Raw genomic sequence first — 19794 nt, forward strand, 5'->3', positions numbered from 1 at the left:
CATGTGTGCACCACCACTCCTGGTTCTGTGATACTGGGGATTGATCTCAGAGCCCCATGGGTACTAGGCAAGCACTCTACATCCCCTGCTCATGACCAACTTGCTCAAAAATAGTTCACACCATATTAAACACTATGAATTGTTTCATAGACCTTTTGAGCACACAGTGGAGTCAATTTCAAAACTAAACCTTAGAAATTGCAATGAGATTGTATATTAAGTATTGTATTACAAATGATCAAGATAATGTTACTACCTTGGGAACATAAAACATGCACATGCTCAAATAAATGAGAATATTTGAAACCATCTTATGTATAATAAATTCTACTGTTTTTCAGTGAATAACATTCTCCAGAGATAAAGAGAAAATAACTATCTTTTAATGGACCAATAAAGAAGAAGAAGAGGAGGAAGAAGAGGAAGAGGAGGAAGAAGAGGAAGAGGAGGAGGAAGGAGGAGGAGGAGGAGAAAGAGGAGGGGGGGGGGGAGGAGAAGGAGGGGGAGGAGGAGGAAGAGGAAGAAGAAGAAGAAGGCGGTGGCGGCCATTGACTGATACAGAACAGCAATTGGGAAAATGAGGCACTGCTGTCATTGGGAAATTCTAAGACATACTGTCTCCTGATGCCTTTTTAGAACTCCCCACAGTCAGTGCACAGTGTGCTCCTGGAACAGTCACCCTGCCCACAGCTGTGACACCATACAATGCAGGAATGGGATCTGAGGTGTTAGACTTAAATTCATTATGAAACTGGTGAAATGGAAATGAAGGAACTGTGATCTACATGAAGCTGCTGCTATGAGAAACTGTGTGCTTCTCGGGGAAGCAGGCCCACAGAAGCCAGAAGCAACAGTAATGCGGAGCTACTCCCTGACAGACCTGACCTTCAGGGTTTAAATAACTACTTCCAAAAGCTTCCATTTTAAACGCTAGGCTTGGCATCCCAATTGTATTGTTACAAACAAAAAACCAGCCTAGCTGATTTAGCACAGACCTGAGTGAGTAGATTTGGGAAAACAGTTATTAAATCATTTTTGCACTGCATTCATGCACGTCCATTAACACACAAACAACGTTGCACACACACAAATTCTTCAAAGTCAAACTCTTACAATACCTGAAAACTGTCCCTCTGAGGATCTGAGAACGTAATGATGCTGGCTGCCTGCTTCTGACCGCCAGTGTATGGCCTGAAGTCTTCAGGAAGGCGATACAAGTCTGCCTGCTCCTGTTTGCCCGGAGGGCTATAGCCACTTCCACCTTCATCCCCTTCTCCGGGATGGTACCCAAGACGCTGGTCTTCGGGTTTACTTCGATTCTCTTCCCAGCCATTGCCACACTGTTCTCCGAAATACAAGTCCAGCACAGTCCCATTAGTCACAAAGAGTAAAACAAAGGCCCCAAGACCAATTCAACCAGCATCAGCACTGGGCACAACAGACACTTACATTCACGCCGTGAGGCTTGGGCAGGATGTCACGCTCAATCCACTTCCTTTCCAGATGCTCAGAAGGATACAGTCTTGAGAAAAATCAATACTTTAGATTTATACTCTATGATATTTGGTCAGAAATAACACAAAGAAACCCAAAATTCTAGTATTTGCTTTTCCCTCAACCTTAACCCGAAAGTTTTAGAAAGCAGTCTGAAGGTTTATGGAGTACAAGATACAAGAGGAAGTGACTCCAGGTCCTTACTCTCCCGCTATGCCGTCCACACTGCAGTCAGAATCACGGCGCTCAGGAGAGGACAGCTCGTCATCCAGCATGTCATGCGGGAGGTCTGTGAGTAGCTGCTGCAACTGAGGAGGGAGAGTCACATCAATATCACTGACAGAAACAAAGACACTACCCAAGCTGCCCTGAAGCCAATGAGTGGATGCACACAAAGTTTCTTAAACTGCACATGCATCAGGTCCATAATTTTGTAGGTTGATGTCATTATGCAGGAAGGCAGGTATAGGATAGAATGAGGCCTGTCATTGGACGAGGAGGAAGGATGGGCGAGAGAAAAGTTTTATTAAAGAGAGAAGGGGCAGAGCGAGGGGAGGAGCTGGGGGAACAGGGCGGCAGATGTTAAAATTCTTCTCTGCACACAGACACAGGTTGTTATGACTATTTTTAAGGGATGGGTGTGTACGGGATTTTGTGCTGTCTAGATAGGCAAATTATATTTTATCAATTGGATCAGAGGTTATTGTGTGGTGTGTCCTTTCATGTGGTGACTTAATTGAGTTCACAGTAAGAACCGTGAGATAGGCAGTCTCTGCATGTAACTGGCGTGGCAGTGACCCACCTTGGGAACTAGATGGGTAGAGAGATTGCTGCCGGGCTCAGAGAGTAGCCGTCAGCAGTATGAGATAGGATGGAGCTTAGCGAGTGAGACACTTTGTTGACTGAGATGAAATATCCCACAGATGCCATATGGCCCAATGGTGCAGGCTCTAAGACAGGATAAAAGAAACCATTTTATATTTCTACCAGAACATAATTTCACTTGAGGAAAGGAAAAGGTATGATGCCAGGATAAACAGCAGGCTTTACTTTCTCTACAAGGGTGTGGGATTTATATGTGCATGCATCACAACTGACAAACTTCTTTATGGAAGCACAGCCAACCATAAATCACGGTACTCATCCATAGTGTCAGGTTCCATAGAACAGACCTGCCTCTCAGGATCCCACTTCACCAGTACTCAGAACTTAGGGGAGGGCAATCGACCCCCACAGGAAATCTGAGCTGCTCTGTGCACTCTGCCCAGGTGGTGGGAACGGCAGCAGCACCTTATGTCCAGGGAGCCCCGTAGGCTCTGGGAAAGCACCGAGAGCCTCTAGGGAGTGAATGATTGGAGGCAATCACCTAAGCCCCAGGATGAAATGACATGTGATACGCTCTGCTCTTAGAAGACGCAAAAGCAGCAAACGCTAAACCGAACTAAACATCTGTGTGCACCTGCAGGATAACGGAAAAGCTGGGAACTGGGAAGACAGATCCCCAGGACCCACATATCTGCGTTCCAGCCCCGATTCCGCTACTGTTTAAAAGTCCAGAATCCATCAGGTTATAAGTCTTGTTTGTTGAAGTTTAATGAATTATAAATCTCTTCAAAATGACACATGATATAATTATGATTAACTGTTGAACACTGGGCTTGGGGTTTTTTCCCAAGAAACTCACCTCTTTTTCCCTTTCATAGTCTTCTTTGTCAAATTCTTCATCTTCATTTTGTGTCTGCAGTGCTACACTGCCAAACTCCAATGACATGGTCCTCCTGGGGAGAGGTGGGACTCATGAAAATCAGCCATATGACAGCAGTCCACAGCAAAGAAAAAATGCAGTCAACAAAAGAGTAACCAGGTTCCCCAAGTGACTGAAAGGTGTTTACAACAGTAAGATGACTGCAAACAAAAACCTAAAACACTAACAAACTTGAAAGACCAACATAAAAACCTTAAGAATAGCTCAAGTGAAGCTTCAAGTTTACGCTCAGGGCACAGTGAGGGTCTTATAGAGTCTGCTCCATGCTTTGAATTCCACAAATACAAATTTCATGCTTCCCAGAAGGGAACTTCCCAACCTAAGCAAATGACTGTCACCAGAAACTAACTGTTCACACGCAAAAAGCTTAGGGTTCCATGACTCCCTCTTCAGCAATCAGGGGCTGGCAAAGACTACAGGGTAGAAGAGAAGGCCATGATCGTGCCACAGTGAGGCTCTGAGTCTAAGCATTCCCATAGACTACTATTAACTACTAACACTGGACAGGCTTCTGATTATTTAAATTATACACAGGGATGCTGATACTCTACCTAAAGTCCCCAAAGTCTAAAATAGCAAATGATTCTGACAAAAGAGGAGAAGGAGGGGAGGAGGAAGAGGAGGAGCAGGAAGAGGAGGAGGAGGGGAAGGAGGAGGGGGGGAAGAGGAGGGGCAGGAGGTGGGGGAGGAGGAGGAGGGGAAAGAAGGAGGAGGGGAGAGGAGGAGGAGGAGGAGGAGCAGGAGGAAGAAGAAAGGGAGGGGGAGAAGGGAGGGGGGGGGAAGGAGGAGGAGGAGGAAGAGGAGGAGAGAAGAAGAAGAAGAAGAAGAAGAAGAAGAAGAAGAAGAAGAAGAAGAAGAAGAAGAAGAAGAAGAAGAAGAAGAAGAAGAAGAAGAAAGTTGTTAGGAGGAGGAAGAGGAGGAGGATGAGTAGTAGTAGTAGTAGTAGTAGTAGTAGTAGTAGTAGTAGTAGTAGTAGTAGCAGCAGTAGTAGTAGTAGTCGTCTGTGCTACCAGGCATACTGTTCTTCAATCCAGGCTCCTCACACCTGGGAAATGTACTTTGTGTGTGGTCTGAACCACAACTCATTCACTACAACTTCCAGGCTATAAAATGTCATTAAACTGAGTCACATAAGAAGTATAAGGACCCCAGCAACAAAAATACATTTTACCATAAAGCATATAATTCCCTTTTGTTAATAGTTGTGAACTGTATCACAAATTTTGTAACCATTAGCCCTGGACACACACACACACACACACACACACACACACACACACACACACACACACACACACACACTTTAGCAGATCTAAGATACCTGTGACTGCATGGTTTGTACACTAAGAAAAAAGAAAAAGACACCAATTATGAAACAACACTATTATTAAAATACTGTTTTATAGCTGTTAAAATGTGACGAGAAGATGTGTGTTCTTAACCAGACCTGGCAGGAAGCGAATGCACACTCACTGCGGAATGGAAGCTTCGCCTCTCTTCGGTGCCTGCTGAAATTCTCGTGATGAGAATATAACAACCTAAGACATCTGTAAGGTGAGGAGAAGACACTACTCCATATCTTGGGGTTTAGCTCAGGGCTCCAAGTGGACATCACAGAGTCCACTTATACAGAGACTTATACAGAGTCTCAGATGATGAAAACGGGAATACACTTTAACCTATCACCCCAAAGATGTGGGGCAAAGCTGAGCCAAAGGCATCCATTCTCCAGAAGATACAAAGGTCCTTCCAGAGACGGGAGAATTGCTCAGTGGTCAAGAGCGCTTGTCTCTTCTGCAGAGGACCCAGACTCAGTTCCCAGTATCATGGCAGCTCACAATTGTCTGTAACTCCAGTTTTAGGAGTCAGGAGTCCATTTCTGTCCTCAACAGGCACCAGGCACACAAGTGATACTCAGACAAACTTGCAGGCAAAAGAGCCATGTACATAAAATAAAAATAGATTTTTTTAAAACTGCTTTAAGGCAAAAGACATCAGCCATAAATCAAATAGTATATATCACGGAACACATTTACAAAGTCAAGAGGTAAAATGCAAATGCTGTAAAACTACTTATAAACCACTTAATAAAAAGTACCCGTAAACAATTATTTTCCAAGAAAATGACAACTTAAGATGAGAAAATAGCATAAAAATCCATTTTACAAAGAATTATAGATGTTCATTTAATATTATTAGAGTCTAAGCTCATCAGGTTCAGGAGATGGCTCAGTGCACATGGCCATGCAAGTTGGAAGACCTGAGTTCAAATCCTCAGAACTGACATTAAGGCCAGACAAAGAGCCTAGGCCTGTGTAAGGAAAGCTTTGACAGGAGGAGGGAGGCACAGGTAAGAGGCTGTCTGGAAGGTCATGGGCCAGCAGCCAGCATGCCCTAAACACTGGAACAGCAACAGAAACATGTCCCAAACAAGGCAGAAACCAAAGACTGACACCAGAGGTTGCCCTCCAACCTCTACAATATGGTATGACACCTGTATACCCATATTCACACATACAAATATCCACGCACAAACACACAGACACATACCAAGAGGTTAAATCCTCGAAGAATTCAGGAAGTGTAATATAGCAATTACTATATATCGCAATGTGCTACCTTCAACTACTACACTGAAAATAGTTGCACTCAGGGCTGGAGAGGTGGCTCAGCGGTTAAGAGCACTGGCTGCTCTTCCAGAGGTCCTGAGTTCAATTCCCAAGTTCAAACCATCTGTAATGGGATCAGATGCCCTCTTCTGGTGTGTCTGAAAACTGTTGCAGTGAACTCACATAAATAAAACAAATAAATCTGGTTTTTGTTTTTTTTTTTAAAGAAAGAACATAGTCACACTTAAAACTGTGACTTTTGTGGTTTAATCAACTCTGGTGAGCTAGGAGCTAATAACTCGTGGGGAAAACAATCAGTAGCAATGGACACATGCCATGGTAAAACTGGTGACTACGTTATCTTGGTTAACATGGCAAAATTATGCCATTAGTAGGCAATGACCTACTCCTATGTTTGACCAGAGAGCTGACCACTTAAAAAATAAACCAAGGTATCTACCTGGATAGTGTACTTTCTAAAGTACAGCTATCTAGTTAATATTTTCATGCTAGCCAGGAAACTTTTCCTAGCCCCGTTACGAGAATATAAAAAGCACGTCTGTCTTCTCTTACACTCAGATCAGACAGACCTCTGACCCACCTTGTCAATACTTGTCTGACAAAACTTGTCAGTATTTGGTAGTTTTTGGTCATTCCCCTCCAACCCCTCCACCCCCTCCCATAAAGGGCTAAATATCTCTAGAATCTTGCTTTTGTGAGCAAACTTTAGTGTATATTTTCCTTTCAAAAAACATTTAACTTTAACATGATCATCATCATCAATAATGAGTGAATTTAGCCATTGGGTCACAGGCCTTAGGGTCCCCTGGGGCTGGAGTCACACATAATTGTGACCTATGCAACTTGAGTGCAAGAAATGAACTCACATCCTCTTGCAAGAGCAGTGACAAGCTCTTAACCGCTGAACCACCTCTCCCACAGATCTAAAAGGATCCTTAGACTTATCTCCTTTTTTTAAAAAATTTGTTTACACTTCAAACTATTTATTTGTTTGTTCGCATCCCAAAGGATATAATAGGCTGTAAGCAATTAAGAACTGAAGCTCCTCACTCAAAATCTGGTCTGTGGCAGCTATGCAGTCTTAACTGCTTCTGTTTCTTTAGTAATGGAACTGGGTAAAAACAGCCTAGGTGTGGGAGGCCCACAACTCCCGAGAAGGACTCCGCCCTCCTCTAGATGCCTGCGCCATCCAAAGTCCATTCTGTGCACTTCCAGAGCGCATGGCTTATTATTCTTTGCTTGTGGCTTCCAACTTCAGCCTTTATTTACATGAAAACAATCACAAATTGGGAAGCTACGAAGTGATATTCAGCTTAAATCACACTTAAATTCATGACTACAAGATGGACTAAAGGTAAGCGCCCTGGGAATTAGAAAACTGCACCCACTAGCTTACATGCTAACAACTTCTCTTACAGAATGGAAACAGCCAGAACGCAACAGTCTATTTTAGTCACTTTCCAAGTCCTGTTCCGACTACAAAGCGTACGGAGGGAGGGGGCAATGACAATCTCTTGAGGTAAGCAGTACCGATCGCAGCATGGACAAAGCAAAGTGAGCAGAGGACAGAGATCCCAAAATACAGGAAGCCCCCTCGACCGGGTGTACTCACGCAGCGCCCTTACCAAAGAGCTGGGTCCGACGTCCAGGAATCACGGGCGCGCTCAGGTCTACCGGTGAGACGTCCCGGCCAAGAACCGAGCAGGGAGCGAGCACGCACCGCCCCGGTGCAGGAGACTCGAAGGCCGGTCCGGATCCCGCAGCCCCACGGCCGGCCGTGAGACTGCAGACACCTCCAGCAACCCGCTGTCCGGACTTCCAGCCCGCGAGCACCTTCCCGGTACACCCTAGCCCGCGAACCCGCCACTAGACGAGCAGCCGTTTCCTCCAATCGCCGCCGCTGCTCGATGGGCCTGCCCGCTGGGCGGAACTCCGGGGCGGAAACCCCGCCTCCCACAAGATCGGTTGAGAAGTCGTCCGCAGTTACGAGAGCGCGGCTGTTCGAAGAGGGCGCCAGTGGCGGCGGGAAGCTTCCCGGAGCCTCCATTGGGGAAGTCCTGAGCCAATCACAAAAGCCTCCTAGAGGACTACAGTTGCCTAGCTACGGCAGAGTGTTTGCCCTCGGAGAGATCAGCGAGGACATTCCGGTTTTTACCCTTAAACTTCTAAGTTTCTTCCATTTGGCCCTTTTTGCTCTCCGAAGTGCCACTGCCAGCTTTGGTGGTTGTTAAATTTGGCATCCTCTTCAGACTTGACTTGTTAAGATTTGTGGTTTTTTTACTGATAAAACTGAATGTGCTCCCAGGTGCCCCTTCGTTAAAACTTGAATTTCTGCGGATGTTCGGAGATGTTAGCCTATCGTTAAATCCCATTATATCGTCGCACTTGGAGATCGCAAACATATTGGATAAATCTCATTTTTGCTTCCCACTTTTATGTGTCCCTTGATTGACTTGTTGAGGGTGGCTGGACCTGGCATGTTACAGACCTGAGTTCTGTAACAATTACTGTCTCTGGCTTCTTTGGTTAGAAGGGTTTGGGTTCCAGCGAATGCTAAGAACGTGGGCGTAGATTCTCACATCTTTTTAAACCTTTCCCATGTGTACCATGTGAAGTAAAACACTGGTCCAAGGCTCTTCCAAATCTAAGTTTGCTCTGTCACCTGCATCCCACCCTTGCAATGCCTATATTGACTCTCAGCTAGAAGTCTGGTACAGAATGAGAGCTTGGGTGACAGAAACAGAATGCAGTCACAAGGCTGCACTACCCATAATAGTGGATGGTTCTGGTTTCACCCCTGCTGCTTTTCCCTTCTTTTGCCCTTCGGCTCACCCACTCAGCCCTCCGGACACACACCACGTCACTCAGCAGCAGAACTGGATCTCCCTACCACTGTAGAAAGAGAAGATGGATTTCTTTTCTGTTACAATCAGTTACTGTGTGTCTGTTTCACTGTTAGAACAATAAGAACGTCTTGGAGTATTTACTCGAGCATTTGTCATCATGGTTCATGGCCCATGCTAGGTACTCAAGACAACTGTTAACTCAGTGAATTAATGAAGGAAGGGGCAAATGAAGATGTTGGGCTCAGAAAAGACTAATGAAAGGCATTCGGGTAAATGGCCTTTATTGAGGGTGATCCCAGGTGTCTGCTAATGAGAAAGAGCCTTGGGCCCGCCTGGTTACCAAACTGTGTCTCCTGTCCCATGCTGAGGTCTGCGACTCATGAGAATAGTAAGGAAAGTGAGGGGGTGGGTTCGCTCATCGTTGAGATAATGTACTTTTCCTTCCAGGATTTCCATCCACTCAATCTATATCTGCCATGAAGTCCTGTGGGGTCCACCTGCCTTTGTGAGTCCTGAATGGAGCAGGTGTAACTTTTCCTCTTTCTTTCCATCTGTTACTTTTGGATGCTGGCCAGAGCCCAAGTATGTTTTCCCTGGGACTTTGAGCTTTTTCTCTCTTTCTCTAAAGCTTCCCTTCCACAGTCCCGTTGCTGATCCACCATGTGGTTGGCCTGTACACCAGCTAAACTCAAACAGCAAGGCTTTTTCTCCTCCTCTGGGCAGCTGCAAGATTCACAGCTTGCCTACCCTGGGGCTTTGCTTTGAACTCTAAATCCAACTGTCCCCAAGCTTCTGTTTGAATCCAATCTTAAATTATTTTACTAAGGAGACTAAGAACCCCAGCAGGAGACCCTGCTTTCTCTGGTATCAATCCACTGTGCCTTGAAAGCTGACCTTCAAATCACCACCACCAAGCTCCCCTCCACCACCATCCCCAATTCTGCCTTTGAGTTAACTCAATCAGTGAAGAATCCCAGCGGATCAGAGACGGGAATAGAAAAAACAAAAACAAAAACAGGTTACTAATGACCTTAGCTAATCTTCTCTTGCATCATGGAGATCAGTCGTGACCTCAGTACTATCTGTCCACAGCTCCTCCACGTAGACAAGCAGTCCTTCTCCAGAATCAATAACCGTTCTCACCCTCTCCCCTGTCCTGGGCCCCAGACCGCTGTGCTGTGCTTGTAGTTTCTCTATACCCTGCCCGTACCTTAAATCCCCTTTACTAATCTCTCCTCAAATACCCAGTTTGAGTGAGCCGTCTGTTTCCTGCGGGGACACTGATCCACTGCACACCTGGTAACATTTCCAAGTCCCAAACACCACACCTTGTCAATGGTCATAAAGCAATAGTCATTTATTTTTAAAGAAAATCCATTTACAGATATGTGTAGGCAAATGAGCCATTTTAACCTAGAGGTTGAGAATATGAGCTTGAAATCGCATGCAGACGTTCTTACATCTCAGGGTGTGTGAACAGTTGACAGTCGTGTGGCATCTGACAGTGCAGCATTTGCTTCCCTGGTTACAGACGTTCTTACATCTCAGGGTGTGTGAACAGTTGACAGTCGTGTGGCATCTGACAGTGCAGCATTTGCTTCCCTGGTTCCGACAGCACCGCCCATTGTCGACTGCCCGTGTGCGCCGCTCACAGCATCTTGCTTCTGGAACTCCCACTGGCCACCCAGTCTGTGTTCCTCAGCTGGAAGGAGACGAGAGACCCGCCCTGTCTCTGCTGCAGGTTGCCTACAAGTCACTATGCCGATCCCTTTTACGAAGAGAAATGACTAAGACCTAAGATATATGGAGGAAAATCAATGAAGTATATATTGTTTTCTACCTGCAGGGAAGGAAACAAACCTACCTAAGAAGCCAGTGGTGACAGAAATAAAATGGTGAGCTGTTACATAAAAATGCCAGACTTCAATGTACTTGATTTCTGATGATTTCTACCCAAAAGAACTACCTCATATTAGACTTAAAACTTACCAAATACATCATAATCACAAAGGTTAAGGTGTGTCTACTTAGCCAAAATGTTGAGATGTTGAGATGACCATCCAGAAAGCTCATGACCGATCTCTCTCCTCTCTCCTCTCTCTCTCTCTCTCTCTCTCTCTCTCTCTCTCTCTCTCTCTCTCTCTCTCTCTTTCCTCTCTCCCTCTCTTCAGTAATGACTGTATCTTTATATGCACAGGCAAGTAAGGACTATAACTAAAACCAACCAGATCCGTGGTACCAACATCACCTGCTCTATGCTGAAACACTCAGGGTCAGACCATGTGAGTGCAATTTGACTAAACCTTTCATCTGCAGAGCATGGACACAGAATAAAGGAGAAGTCCTGAATGTTTACCCCTAACTGCATAGTCTGCTTATTAGTGTTAACTTCTAACGAAAAACTATCATGTTAGGATAGCAATGGACCTCTGAGTGTACCTCGAGCTCCCTCATCTTATAAACAAGAAAAGTGGAATCCGGACAGGTTTAACGGACTGCCAAGGCTCGCAGTGATGAATAGACTGAGCCCAGGGCTTCTCTGAGCATTCTTAATCTCACCACTGGCTGAACCCTTGTCCACTGTGTGGCAGGCCTTTCCAAGCCCTTCTGCATCTTGTCTGATCACATGTAGATCACATGTAGAGAAGGTGATGGGACACATACCGTGGTGACACCAGGATACAGTGGCCGCCAATCAAAAGGAAATGTTGCTATGCTTTAAATTACCTTCTGTACTCTCAACAATGGCACCAGTGTGGGCTGAGCATGAAGAAAACTGGCTTTGTTTGCTGTCTTTTATATCCATACACTCCAAATCAGAAATAACCAAGGAATTTGGCTTTCTGAATGTGTCCCATGCTGCACACGAACAGCTCAGATAGCAAAGGTCAAGGAACGCTAGCCAGTGAGTTTGGCCCCCAACCTTTTAACCAGCAAATGAGACAGAATTAGGAAACCTTCGGTGACTTTTGCTTTCATTCCACAACCACGACATAGTCCAAGTTTGATGTCAGTGTCATATTTAACACGGCAGCAAAAAGTGCTACTAAACAAAATGTAATAAAGTCAATGCTATTAGTCAAAATGCTTCTTCTTGCTGTTTCTAGCAAGGAAGAACTTTTTGGCAACTGGTTCTGTAGCTATAGAACATGAAGACACTTGGGACTAATCTCCCCACAGGAAAATGTCCCCGGATTGTCAGGGTGAAGGCACGTACCACTGCCTAGGCAGTTCAAGTTGTCTTTAGCATGTGAAATTGTAGTTGTGCTTTTCAGCTTTTCCTCAATGCCATGTGACCTTTAAAAAGTGACCTCCGTGCATATGGGTCAAATGGCCCAAAATTCCTCTTCTCAGTATTTCATATTCAGAAGATAATCTATTACTTCTCTGTTTTATAAAAGACCTGGGTCCATGGTGGTCTAAGAAAGACATGTTTCAGAGTTTGTGTTCTACTTCATGTGTTGAAAAGGTCTGAATGGTCACTCCTCCTGACACAAAAGGGATATGCTTCTGATCGCTCTGACACGGTGCCCAGAGTCATCATTTCTTGGAGTGCGAAAGTCCTGGGTTATTATGTTTTTTTACTGGTTGTTTAAGGCTTACTTCACTTCCAGAAGAGATGATTGGCAAACTATTATCCATGTGGTATTTGATCAGGTGGCCAACATTATCAAACACATGGTCCTTGGTCCTCACCTGGGAAAGGAAGCACACATATGTTCAGGTTGAATAATAGAGGTTCTGAAAGATGTAAACAAATGTGGGTGAGTGTCCCTAAAGAAGTTGTTTTGCTAAGTGAAGGGTAGGTGCTTTTCAATTCTGTTTTCCCTAATACACCAGTTTATTTTTGCCCTTTACCCTTTGCAGTAGTATTCCTACAAGTTCAAAGGTAAGCACTTGCCATTCAATCCAGATCTGCAGCCCGTCTTTCTATGTTGTGGTAAAAATTAGAAAGGAACATTTCCTATCAGTTTCCAAGAGCCGGATTCAATCACTCCAGCTGCTACTCTACCACGGGGTCCTAGACACACACACAGACACACACAGACACATACACACACACAGACACACACACACATAAACACACACACACACACACACACACACACACACACACACACACACACACACACACACACACACACACACACACACATCTCGTTCTGTGGACCCTGCGTGTTCTCACTCCGCACCAGCAACAGAACCAGATCCGCACGCTCTAACTGCCTCTCAGCCATTTCTTTCACACTCTGTCCTCTTTGGTCCAGTAAAATCAAAGTTCCAGAAACTTATAATTAAGCAATTAGATTTACATGTTAATTTCTCAATCCACAATACACCCACACAATAAATTCACTGCCAATTAATAAAGATTTAAACCGCCCACCTAGACAAGTTAAAATTGACCCAGTCCACCTGGTTCTGGATCACCCTGCTCCATCGTCTCCATCTTGAGTCCTCTCACTCCGTCTTCCTAGATTCCTCCCCACCTACCCTTCCTTTTCATCCAATGATAGGTTACACCTTATCCTGGACCCACCTTGCTGCATAATGACATCATCCTACATCTCTACAGAGCTGTGCTTGATGAATTCTGTTATCTCGACACTTCCATAAATATCCAGCTGATGTGTGTTCAGACACTGTCCCAGGACTACAATTATCTTCCATAGACTGGACGCTTCCATGTTACCCTCCTCTCTGCCCAAAGCAGACCCCTCAGGGAAGCCCTACCTCTCCTTAGAACCTCAAACACAAATCCTGTCTCCTCCAAGAAAGCTGCCTACATTGTTCTAAGAGGCATTCAGGCCGTCTTCCTGCAAGCTTCATTAACAATAGCTGTTTCATAAATACTAGCTTCCCGGTATTTACTGCCTGCCTGCTGAAGGAAATGGACTTGTAGAATCTCCTCCTAGCATTACCATGCATCTGCCCTCTGCATGCTTTACTGTCTCCTCGGGTTCCTGTGTGGAGGACAGTGCAACCTGCCAGGAGAGTGAAGGCCTACAACTAGCCACAGGGCCACCTTCCAGCAGGGCAGTCAGAGCTCTGTCTGCATATTGGTTTGACCAATTGGAACGTGGACTATAAATCAGACGGTAAGATCTATAACTGAATTTCCTGATGTTGATTATTATGCTAGAGCAGTGAAAGAGAGTGTCCTTAGTCTTGTAAGCACACAAGACAAGGATAAGGAGACAGTGACATTAGTGTTTTCCCTAAGGCCTTCGAACCTTACTGAAGTTTCTCTCTCTTCCTGCTCCAGTGTAGCTGACCAATCCTGCTGTGCTCTTAATTCCAACTCATCTGTCTCCTCTTCCTCCATGTTTCTCCAGCAGACACTGGGTCCAGGATTTCGAAATTCCCACCGTGAGGCTCACAGTTATTGTCTCTGCCTGCCCTACACCCTCCACTGTGCCCTCTATCCTGCAGATAGCTGTCAGGACGACCTTTCTAGTATGAAGACCAAAAGCAGCCACTGTGCAAATACACCAGATGTCATGATAGCCGAAGTTTTAAAGCATCCTAAGTTGAAACTGAAGAAAGTGCAAAAACTCTATTTGGTGGCTTCTTTGGAGAATCAAGCCTGGCCCTTGTGGGCCCCCTCGCTTGCATGGTAACAGCTGGGTAGAGTGGTGACTGTTCCACAGAGAGTCAGCCACATCCTCTGTTCACTCCATGACTTAGACACCTCCGCTCTGTTACGTTTTGGTCAGACCCTGCAGACATTTGCCTTTGCAACCCCATCCACAAAAGCTTTGAAGAGCTATGCTGTAGGATGTCATATAGGAGAAGGCGGGTACAAGATAGAACGAGGCCTGTCATTGGACGAGAAGGAAGGATGGGTGGGAGAAAAGTTTTAGAGAGGGGAGGAGACCAGAGGGAGGAGGAAGAAGCAGCGGAGAGAACATGGAGGCTGATGTTAAGATTCACCTCTGCACATTTACAGGTTGTTATGAATATTCTTAAGGGATGATGTGTACAGGGTTTTGTATGTTTAGGTGGGCAATTATATCTTATCAATCGAATAGAGGTTATTGTGTTGTGTGTTCTTTCCTATGGCGATTTAAGTTTAAGAGAGTTTGTGGTGGTGGAGACACTGGGCCGCCACAGGATTGAGATGTGTATACGTTTGGCATGGTGATTATCCAAGAATAAAATCCCAACCTGCCTTGGGAACTAGATGGGTAGAGAGATTGTCGCCAGGCTCAGAGAGAAGCCATCGGCAGTGTGATATGGGATGGGGCAGAGCAGCTGAGAGGCTTTGCTGACTGAGGTGAAGATATCTAACAGATGTCTCGGGGCACTGCGGTGCCAGACCTAGTGTGTGATAAAAGTCAGCAATTTTTAAAACAATTTTACAGCAACACTGTGCAATCTTTTAAGCCCATTAAATGAGATTTGAAGCATGTAGATCAATACTGTCAACTCAAACTTTCTCCAATTGAAACTATGCCACTCTCAGAACCATGACTCCCCATCTCCCCTGACCTTGGCAACCATCGTTCTACTTAGAACCATCGTTCTAAGTGGGATCATGTGACATGTGTCCAGAGACTGGCTGGCTTTTGCTTAACAAAAGGTCCTTAACATCCTCAAGAACACGACAGCGTGTGACATGCTGTCCTTCGAGTGCTGGACAGTATCCCTTGGTATGTGTGCAGCGTATCTTCTCTCTCCTCTTATCCATGAACTCTGAAATTATTTCCAGTGTCTTGGCCATTGGAATATCATTGCTATGAGCACAAGTGGAACTCTCCTAAACATGGTGGCTCCTGTTCTTTTTAGACAACTGCCCACATGGGAGACTGCTACTTTGTAAACTGTTTTCTGGATTTTATTCTTGGATAATCACCAGCTTAAGAGACTTGAGGTAAAAGATTCACATTTCTTGTTTTTTAGAAATGCTGGGCACCCTTTCACGGAGCTGTTACTCTCCTCATCTTCTCTTCTCTGGAGAAATGTCCCACCCTGGAGGGGGTGTTTTGTTTTGCTCTGTTTTCGAGAATTTCAGGGTTTTCTTCTGTGTTTTGAATGTTAACTCTATGATTCATAGTTTACAAATGCTGACCTCCTTCTGTGGGCTGAGTATAAACTTACAGTGCAAAGGCATTTAGTGTAACACAGAGGCACTTCTCTGTGCCTGCTTTGTGATTCTTGTACTCTAGCAGCCTCACCTAACAGTTACTAAGACCACTGTTATGGAAGCACCACCCTGGGCTTTCTCCTGGGAGTGCGTCTTACAGTCCAGTCTTTGAGCCATTTGAGTTTTTTGTTTGTTTGTTTTGTTTTGTTTTTTTAAGATTTATTTATTTTATGTGAGTACACTGTAGCTGTCCTCAGACACACCAGAAGAGGGCGCCAGATTCCATTACAGATGGTTGTGAGCCACCATGTGGGTGCTGGGAATTGAACTCAGGATCTGTGGAAGAGCAGCCAGTGCTCTTAACCACTGAGCCATCTCTCCAGCCCTTGAGTTAATTTTTATTACTAGTGTAATGATCCAGGTTCATCCTTCTGCACGAGTGTATTGATTTCCCGCCTGCATTTGGAGAGCGTCCTTCCTCCAGGGTTTCCTTTAGGAAGATTTAGTGACCTTCTTGCGGATCACTTGACAGGACATGTGACTTTACCCCAGTTTCTTACCTTGTCCGGTCAGTCTAACCGTCTAACTTTATGTCAACACTACAGTTTTCATTAACGTAGCTCCGTAATGTGTTTTTAGGTTTTCAGCTTTATTGTTCTTCCAAAACAGAGTGTTTTGATTATTCAGATTTCCATGTATCAGTTGACTGTGAATTTTAGAATTTTCTGTGTTTATAAATATATAATATAAATATAAAATGCCATCAGGACTAAAAATACAATTAAAAAATTTTAAATTAGTTTAATTATTTTAATTATTAAAACAATATCATTCTTAACAAAATAATATATTAATAGTTATATTATTAATAAATAATTTGGAATTATTTAAATTAATTATTATTAGAATATAAAAATGGAATTCTCTTTTAAGAATTGCAATTGTGTATGTGGATTGCTTTGGGTGGTGTGAACATTTTAATAATGTTCAGTCTTTGAACACATGAAGGAGATGTCTTTCCTTTAATTTGTGTCTCTTTCGCTCCTTTCTATAGGTTGATGTCATTATGCAGGTGAAGGCAGACAAGATAAAACGAAGCCTGTCACTGGACGAGAAGGAAGGAAGGCAGAAACAGAGGCTTTAGGAGGAGAGGGAGATGCAGGTGAGAAGGAGCGAGGAGAATCAAGATGGAGACGAAGGATGACCCAGACATGGGTGGTCTTGAATCTAGGTGGGAGGTTTATATCCTTATCAATTGGTTGTGAGTTTATTGTGTGTATGTTTGTGCATTGAGAATTTGACATATAAATCTGGTTGTTGGGTTGCAGTTTACTGAGTCATGATTTCACTGGGTTGTTGGGAGTGTGAGCAGAGCCCACGGCAGGGAGCCATGATAGGCCAGTCCACGCTGGGCTTGTAGAGCCCTCGGGTAGCTGGAACCAGAGAGTTTGCGGCTAGCAGAGAGCCGCCAGGAGAGATACTAACCGGAGATAAATTATGGTGAGTGGCCCCTCGGGTGCCAGAACTAACACTAGAGACCAGAGTGGCAAGGTGCCACACTGGAACATCTTGGGGACTGCCTGGATCAGAATGCACTTGGGGCAGCTTGGAGTCCCTGAGATGGATCAGCTCTGGTTCCTATGGCTCGATGGAGCCGGAACTAGCAAGAGCAGGACCACCCAGGTCAGAGGGAGCTCGGGAGAGAAGCTCGGAGCGGTGCATGGGGAACCAGTGTCGCTGTTGCTTTTTTACTGCAACGCCTTTCGTCGATGTTCTACAGTTCTCCATGTGGAAGTATTTCCTCCTCTTGGATGAGGATAGTTCTGAGCACCTTTTTACTGTTGCACCATTATTTCTCTGACTGTTTTCTTCCTCTCCTTTTGAATATGTTTTGTATGTGTGTAAGAAACAACCAATTTTGCATTAAAATATCCTTTTATTACTATTAATTTCTTCCTGTTTTCTTACTCTTTTTTTAAAGTGTTTCCATCATGAAAAGGTGTGGAATTCTGTCAAATGCCTTTTCTATGTTCATGGAGATGATCGTACAATTTCCACTCTTCTTCCCATTTGTCATGGCTAATCTTGGTTGTCACCTTGATTACATCTAGAATCAACTAAGGGCCAAGCAGCCAGGAATGTTTGTGAAGGAGTTACTTGATTGGATCATTCGAGGTGAGAAGATCCACCCTAAATGCGGCCATGGTGTCGGGACAACACTCTCCTCAAACAAGTTAAAGTGTTCCTCTCAGCCTGAGCTTAAGAAGGAACGGTGCGAATTCTCTCTGTTTTTGTGTGTTCAGATTCTCCATTTCCCTAAGATTCAGTCCTGCGGTGGGATGTGGTTTTAGACAACTGTCCATTTCTTCTAGTTTGTTCAATTTGTTGCCATATAGTTACATATAGAAATCTTTTAGCCCGGGTGGTGGTGGCATATGTCTTTAATGTCAGCATTGGTGAGGCAGAGGCAGTTGGATCTCTGTGAGTTTGAGGCCAACCTCGTTTATAGAGTTCAGCATGACGGCCAATACTCTACAGAGAAACCTAGTCTCAGAAACAAAACAAAACCAAACCGTTTATAATCTTAATTCGCAATACCCACTGTAGTGCATTTCCTATTTTATTTGTATTTTAACTAAAAGTTTGTCAGTATTCTTAATGCTTAAAAAAGCTGGAATTCTTTGTATGGCACACCACAGGTCATGCTCTCTCCTTTATGTCATTTAACTCTGCTTTGCCGTATTTGGCTGCCATCTTATTCACCTGCAGGAGCCCACTATGACTACAGGTTTGTCCTGCTGAACTGAATTGAGGACAGAAAGGGGCTGCCCTCCACATGGTGCTCCAGGGCGGCTTCCAATGCTAACCATACTGCTACTGCTGGCTGTATGGTTCAAGAAAACATTAACGCTTAGCCTTGACCTCTCCGGAACACTGCAGATGCAGTGTGGAGCATGACGAGAACTCAGCCGTACCTTGCCTTCAGGATCCACCAAGAGAAGATGCTTGGCCTGGCCGCCTTGCAGTCCGCTCAGTACAAACTGGCCGGGAGATGTTACACTCTCTCGAACCAAAAAGTCCCCATCCTTCACCAAAAGTCTCTCCGCTTCCCCCCTGCTCAGCCTGCCGTGGAAGCATTCCTCACTCCACAGTTGCTGCTTAATGTGTGGCAAAGCGTGTGAGCTCCCAGGCTTGGCGGTGGCTCCTGGCTGCACGGTCTCTGGTGCTTCTGGAGTCAAAACACAAAGGAGAGATCACAAAGTTATCACCTCAGCAGTCCGTCCGTTCTTCCTTCTGTGGTCTAGGATCTATATAAACAACTCCAGGGACCGAATGTCCCGGCAGGCTCTGAGAGCTGAATGTGTACATCACCTTTACCTTCTGTCACTAGGAAAGGGTACCAGGTATTTCACTTAGTCCATGAGCGTTGAGGATTGGTTCTAATGCTTTGAATTAATCCTGCCCCCAAATCCAGAATCTGCATGTCCAAACACTGAAGGTCCTTGTCCCCAATTGGTTTTTGATTGATCAATAAAAAACCAACAGCCAATGGCTGGACAGGTAGACTGAGGCAAGAGATTGAGATTTGCGTGGGCTAGGAACCCAGAGAGAAGAAGAAGACAGAATCCCCATGATGGGGGAGAAGAAAGACCTAAAGACCCACTGACATGTGAGGGTCAGTTCCCCAATTGGGCCTGGGGTAGCAGAGATGAAATCTAAATTTTAACACAGGAGTACGGAAGCGGGTGTCTGCTAGCAGCGGGAGGTTTAGTTGTGCCTAACTATTAAGGTACTCACCATGGTGTATTAAAATTAACTGGTGTGTGTGTGTCTGTGTCTGTGTCTGTGTCTGTGTGTGTGTGTGTGTGTGTGTGGTGTGTCTGTGTCTGTGTGTGTGTGTGTGTGTGTGTGTGTGTGTTATTCAGAATCCAGAGGGCTCTAGCAGGTGTCTGGGAGGTCGGGAGCAAAGCA

The 19794-nt window shown here is 44.8% G+C and overlaps 2 protein-coding genes across 2 annotated transcripts in view; both read right to left on the minus strand.

The window, feature by feature from the left end:
• Cep152 (centrosomal protein 152) overlaps positions 1–7748 on the minus strand; it is a 70496-nt gene extending 62748 nt beyond the window's left edge. Inside the window, exons 1-5 of the mRNA XM_032904119.1 lie at positions 7515–7748; positions 3179–3272; positions 1699–1802; positions 1450–1522; positions 1119–1340 (exon numbers count right to left, since the gene is read on the minus strand). Of these exons, the coding sequence (XP_032760010.1) occupies positions 1119–1340; positions 1450–1522; positions 1699–1802; positions 3179–3265 (486 nt within the window). The 5' untranslated portion in view covers positions 3266–3272; positions 7515–7748. The remainder of the gene's footprint in view (positions 1–1118; positions 1341–1449; positions 1523–1698; positions 1803–3178; positions 3273–7514) is intronic.
• Positions 7749–10328: 2580 nt separating this feature from the next.
• Positions 10329–19794, minus strand: part of Shc4 (SHC adaptor protein 4) — a 94169-nt gene continuing 84703 nt past the window's right edge. The window contains exons 11-12 of the mRNA XM_032904121.1: positions 18798–19051; positions 10329–12431 (exon numbers count right to left, since the gene is read on the minus strand). Coding sequence (XP_032760012.1) covers positions 12276–12431; positions 18798–19051 — 410 coding nt within the window. The 3' untranslated portion in view covers positions 10329–12275. The remainder of the gene's footprint in view (positions 12432–18797; positions 19052–19794) is intronic.

This window comes from Rattus rattus, chromosome 5 (genome assembly GCF_011064425.1).
Source record: "Rattus rattus isolate New Zealand chromosome 5, Rrattus_CSIRO_v1, whole genome shotgun sequence".
Classification (NCBI taxonomy): domain Eukaryota; kingdom Metazoa; phylum Chordata; class Mammalia; order Rodentia; family Muridae; genus Rattus; species Rattus rattus.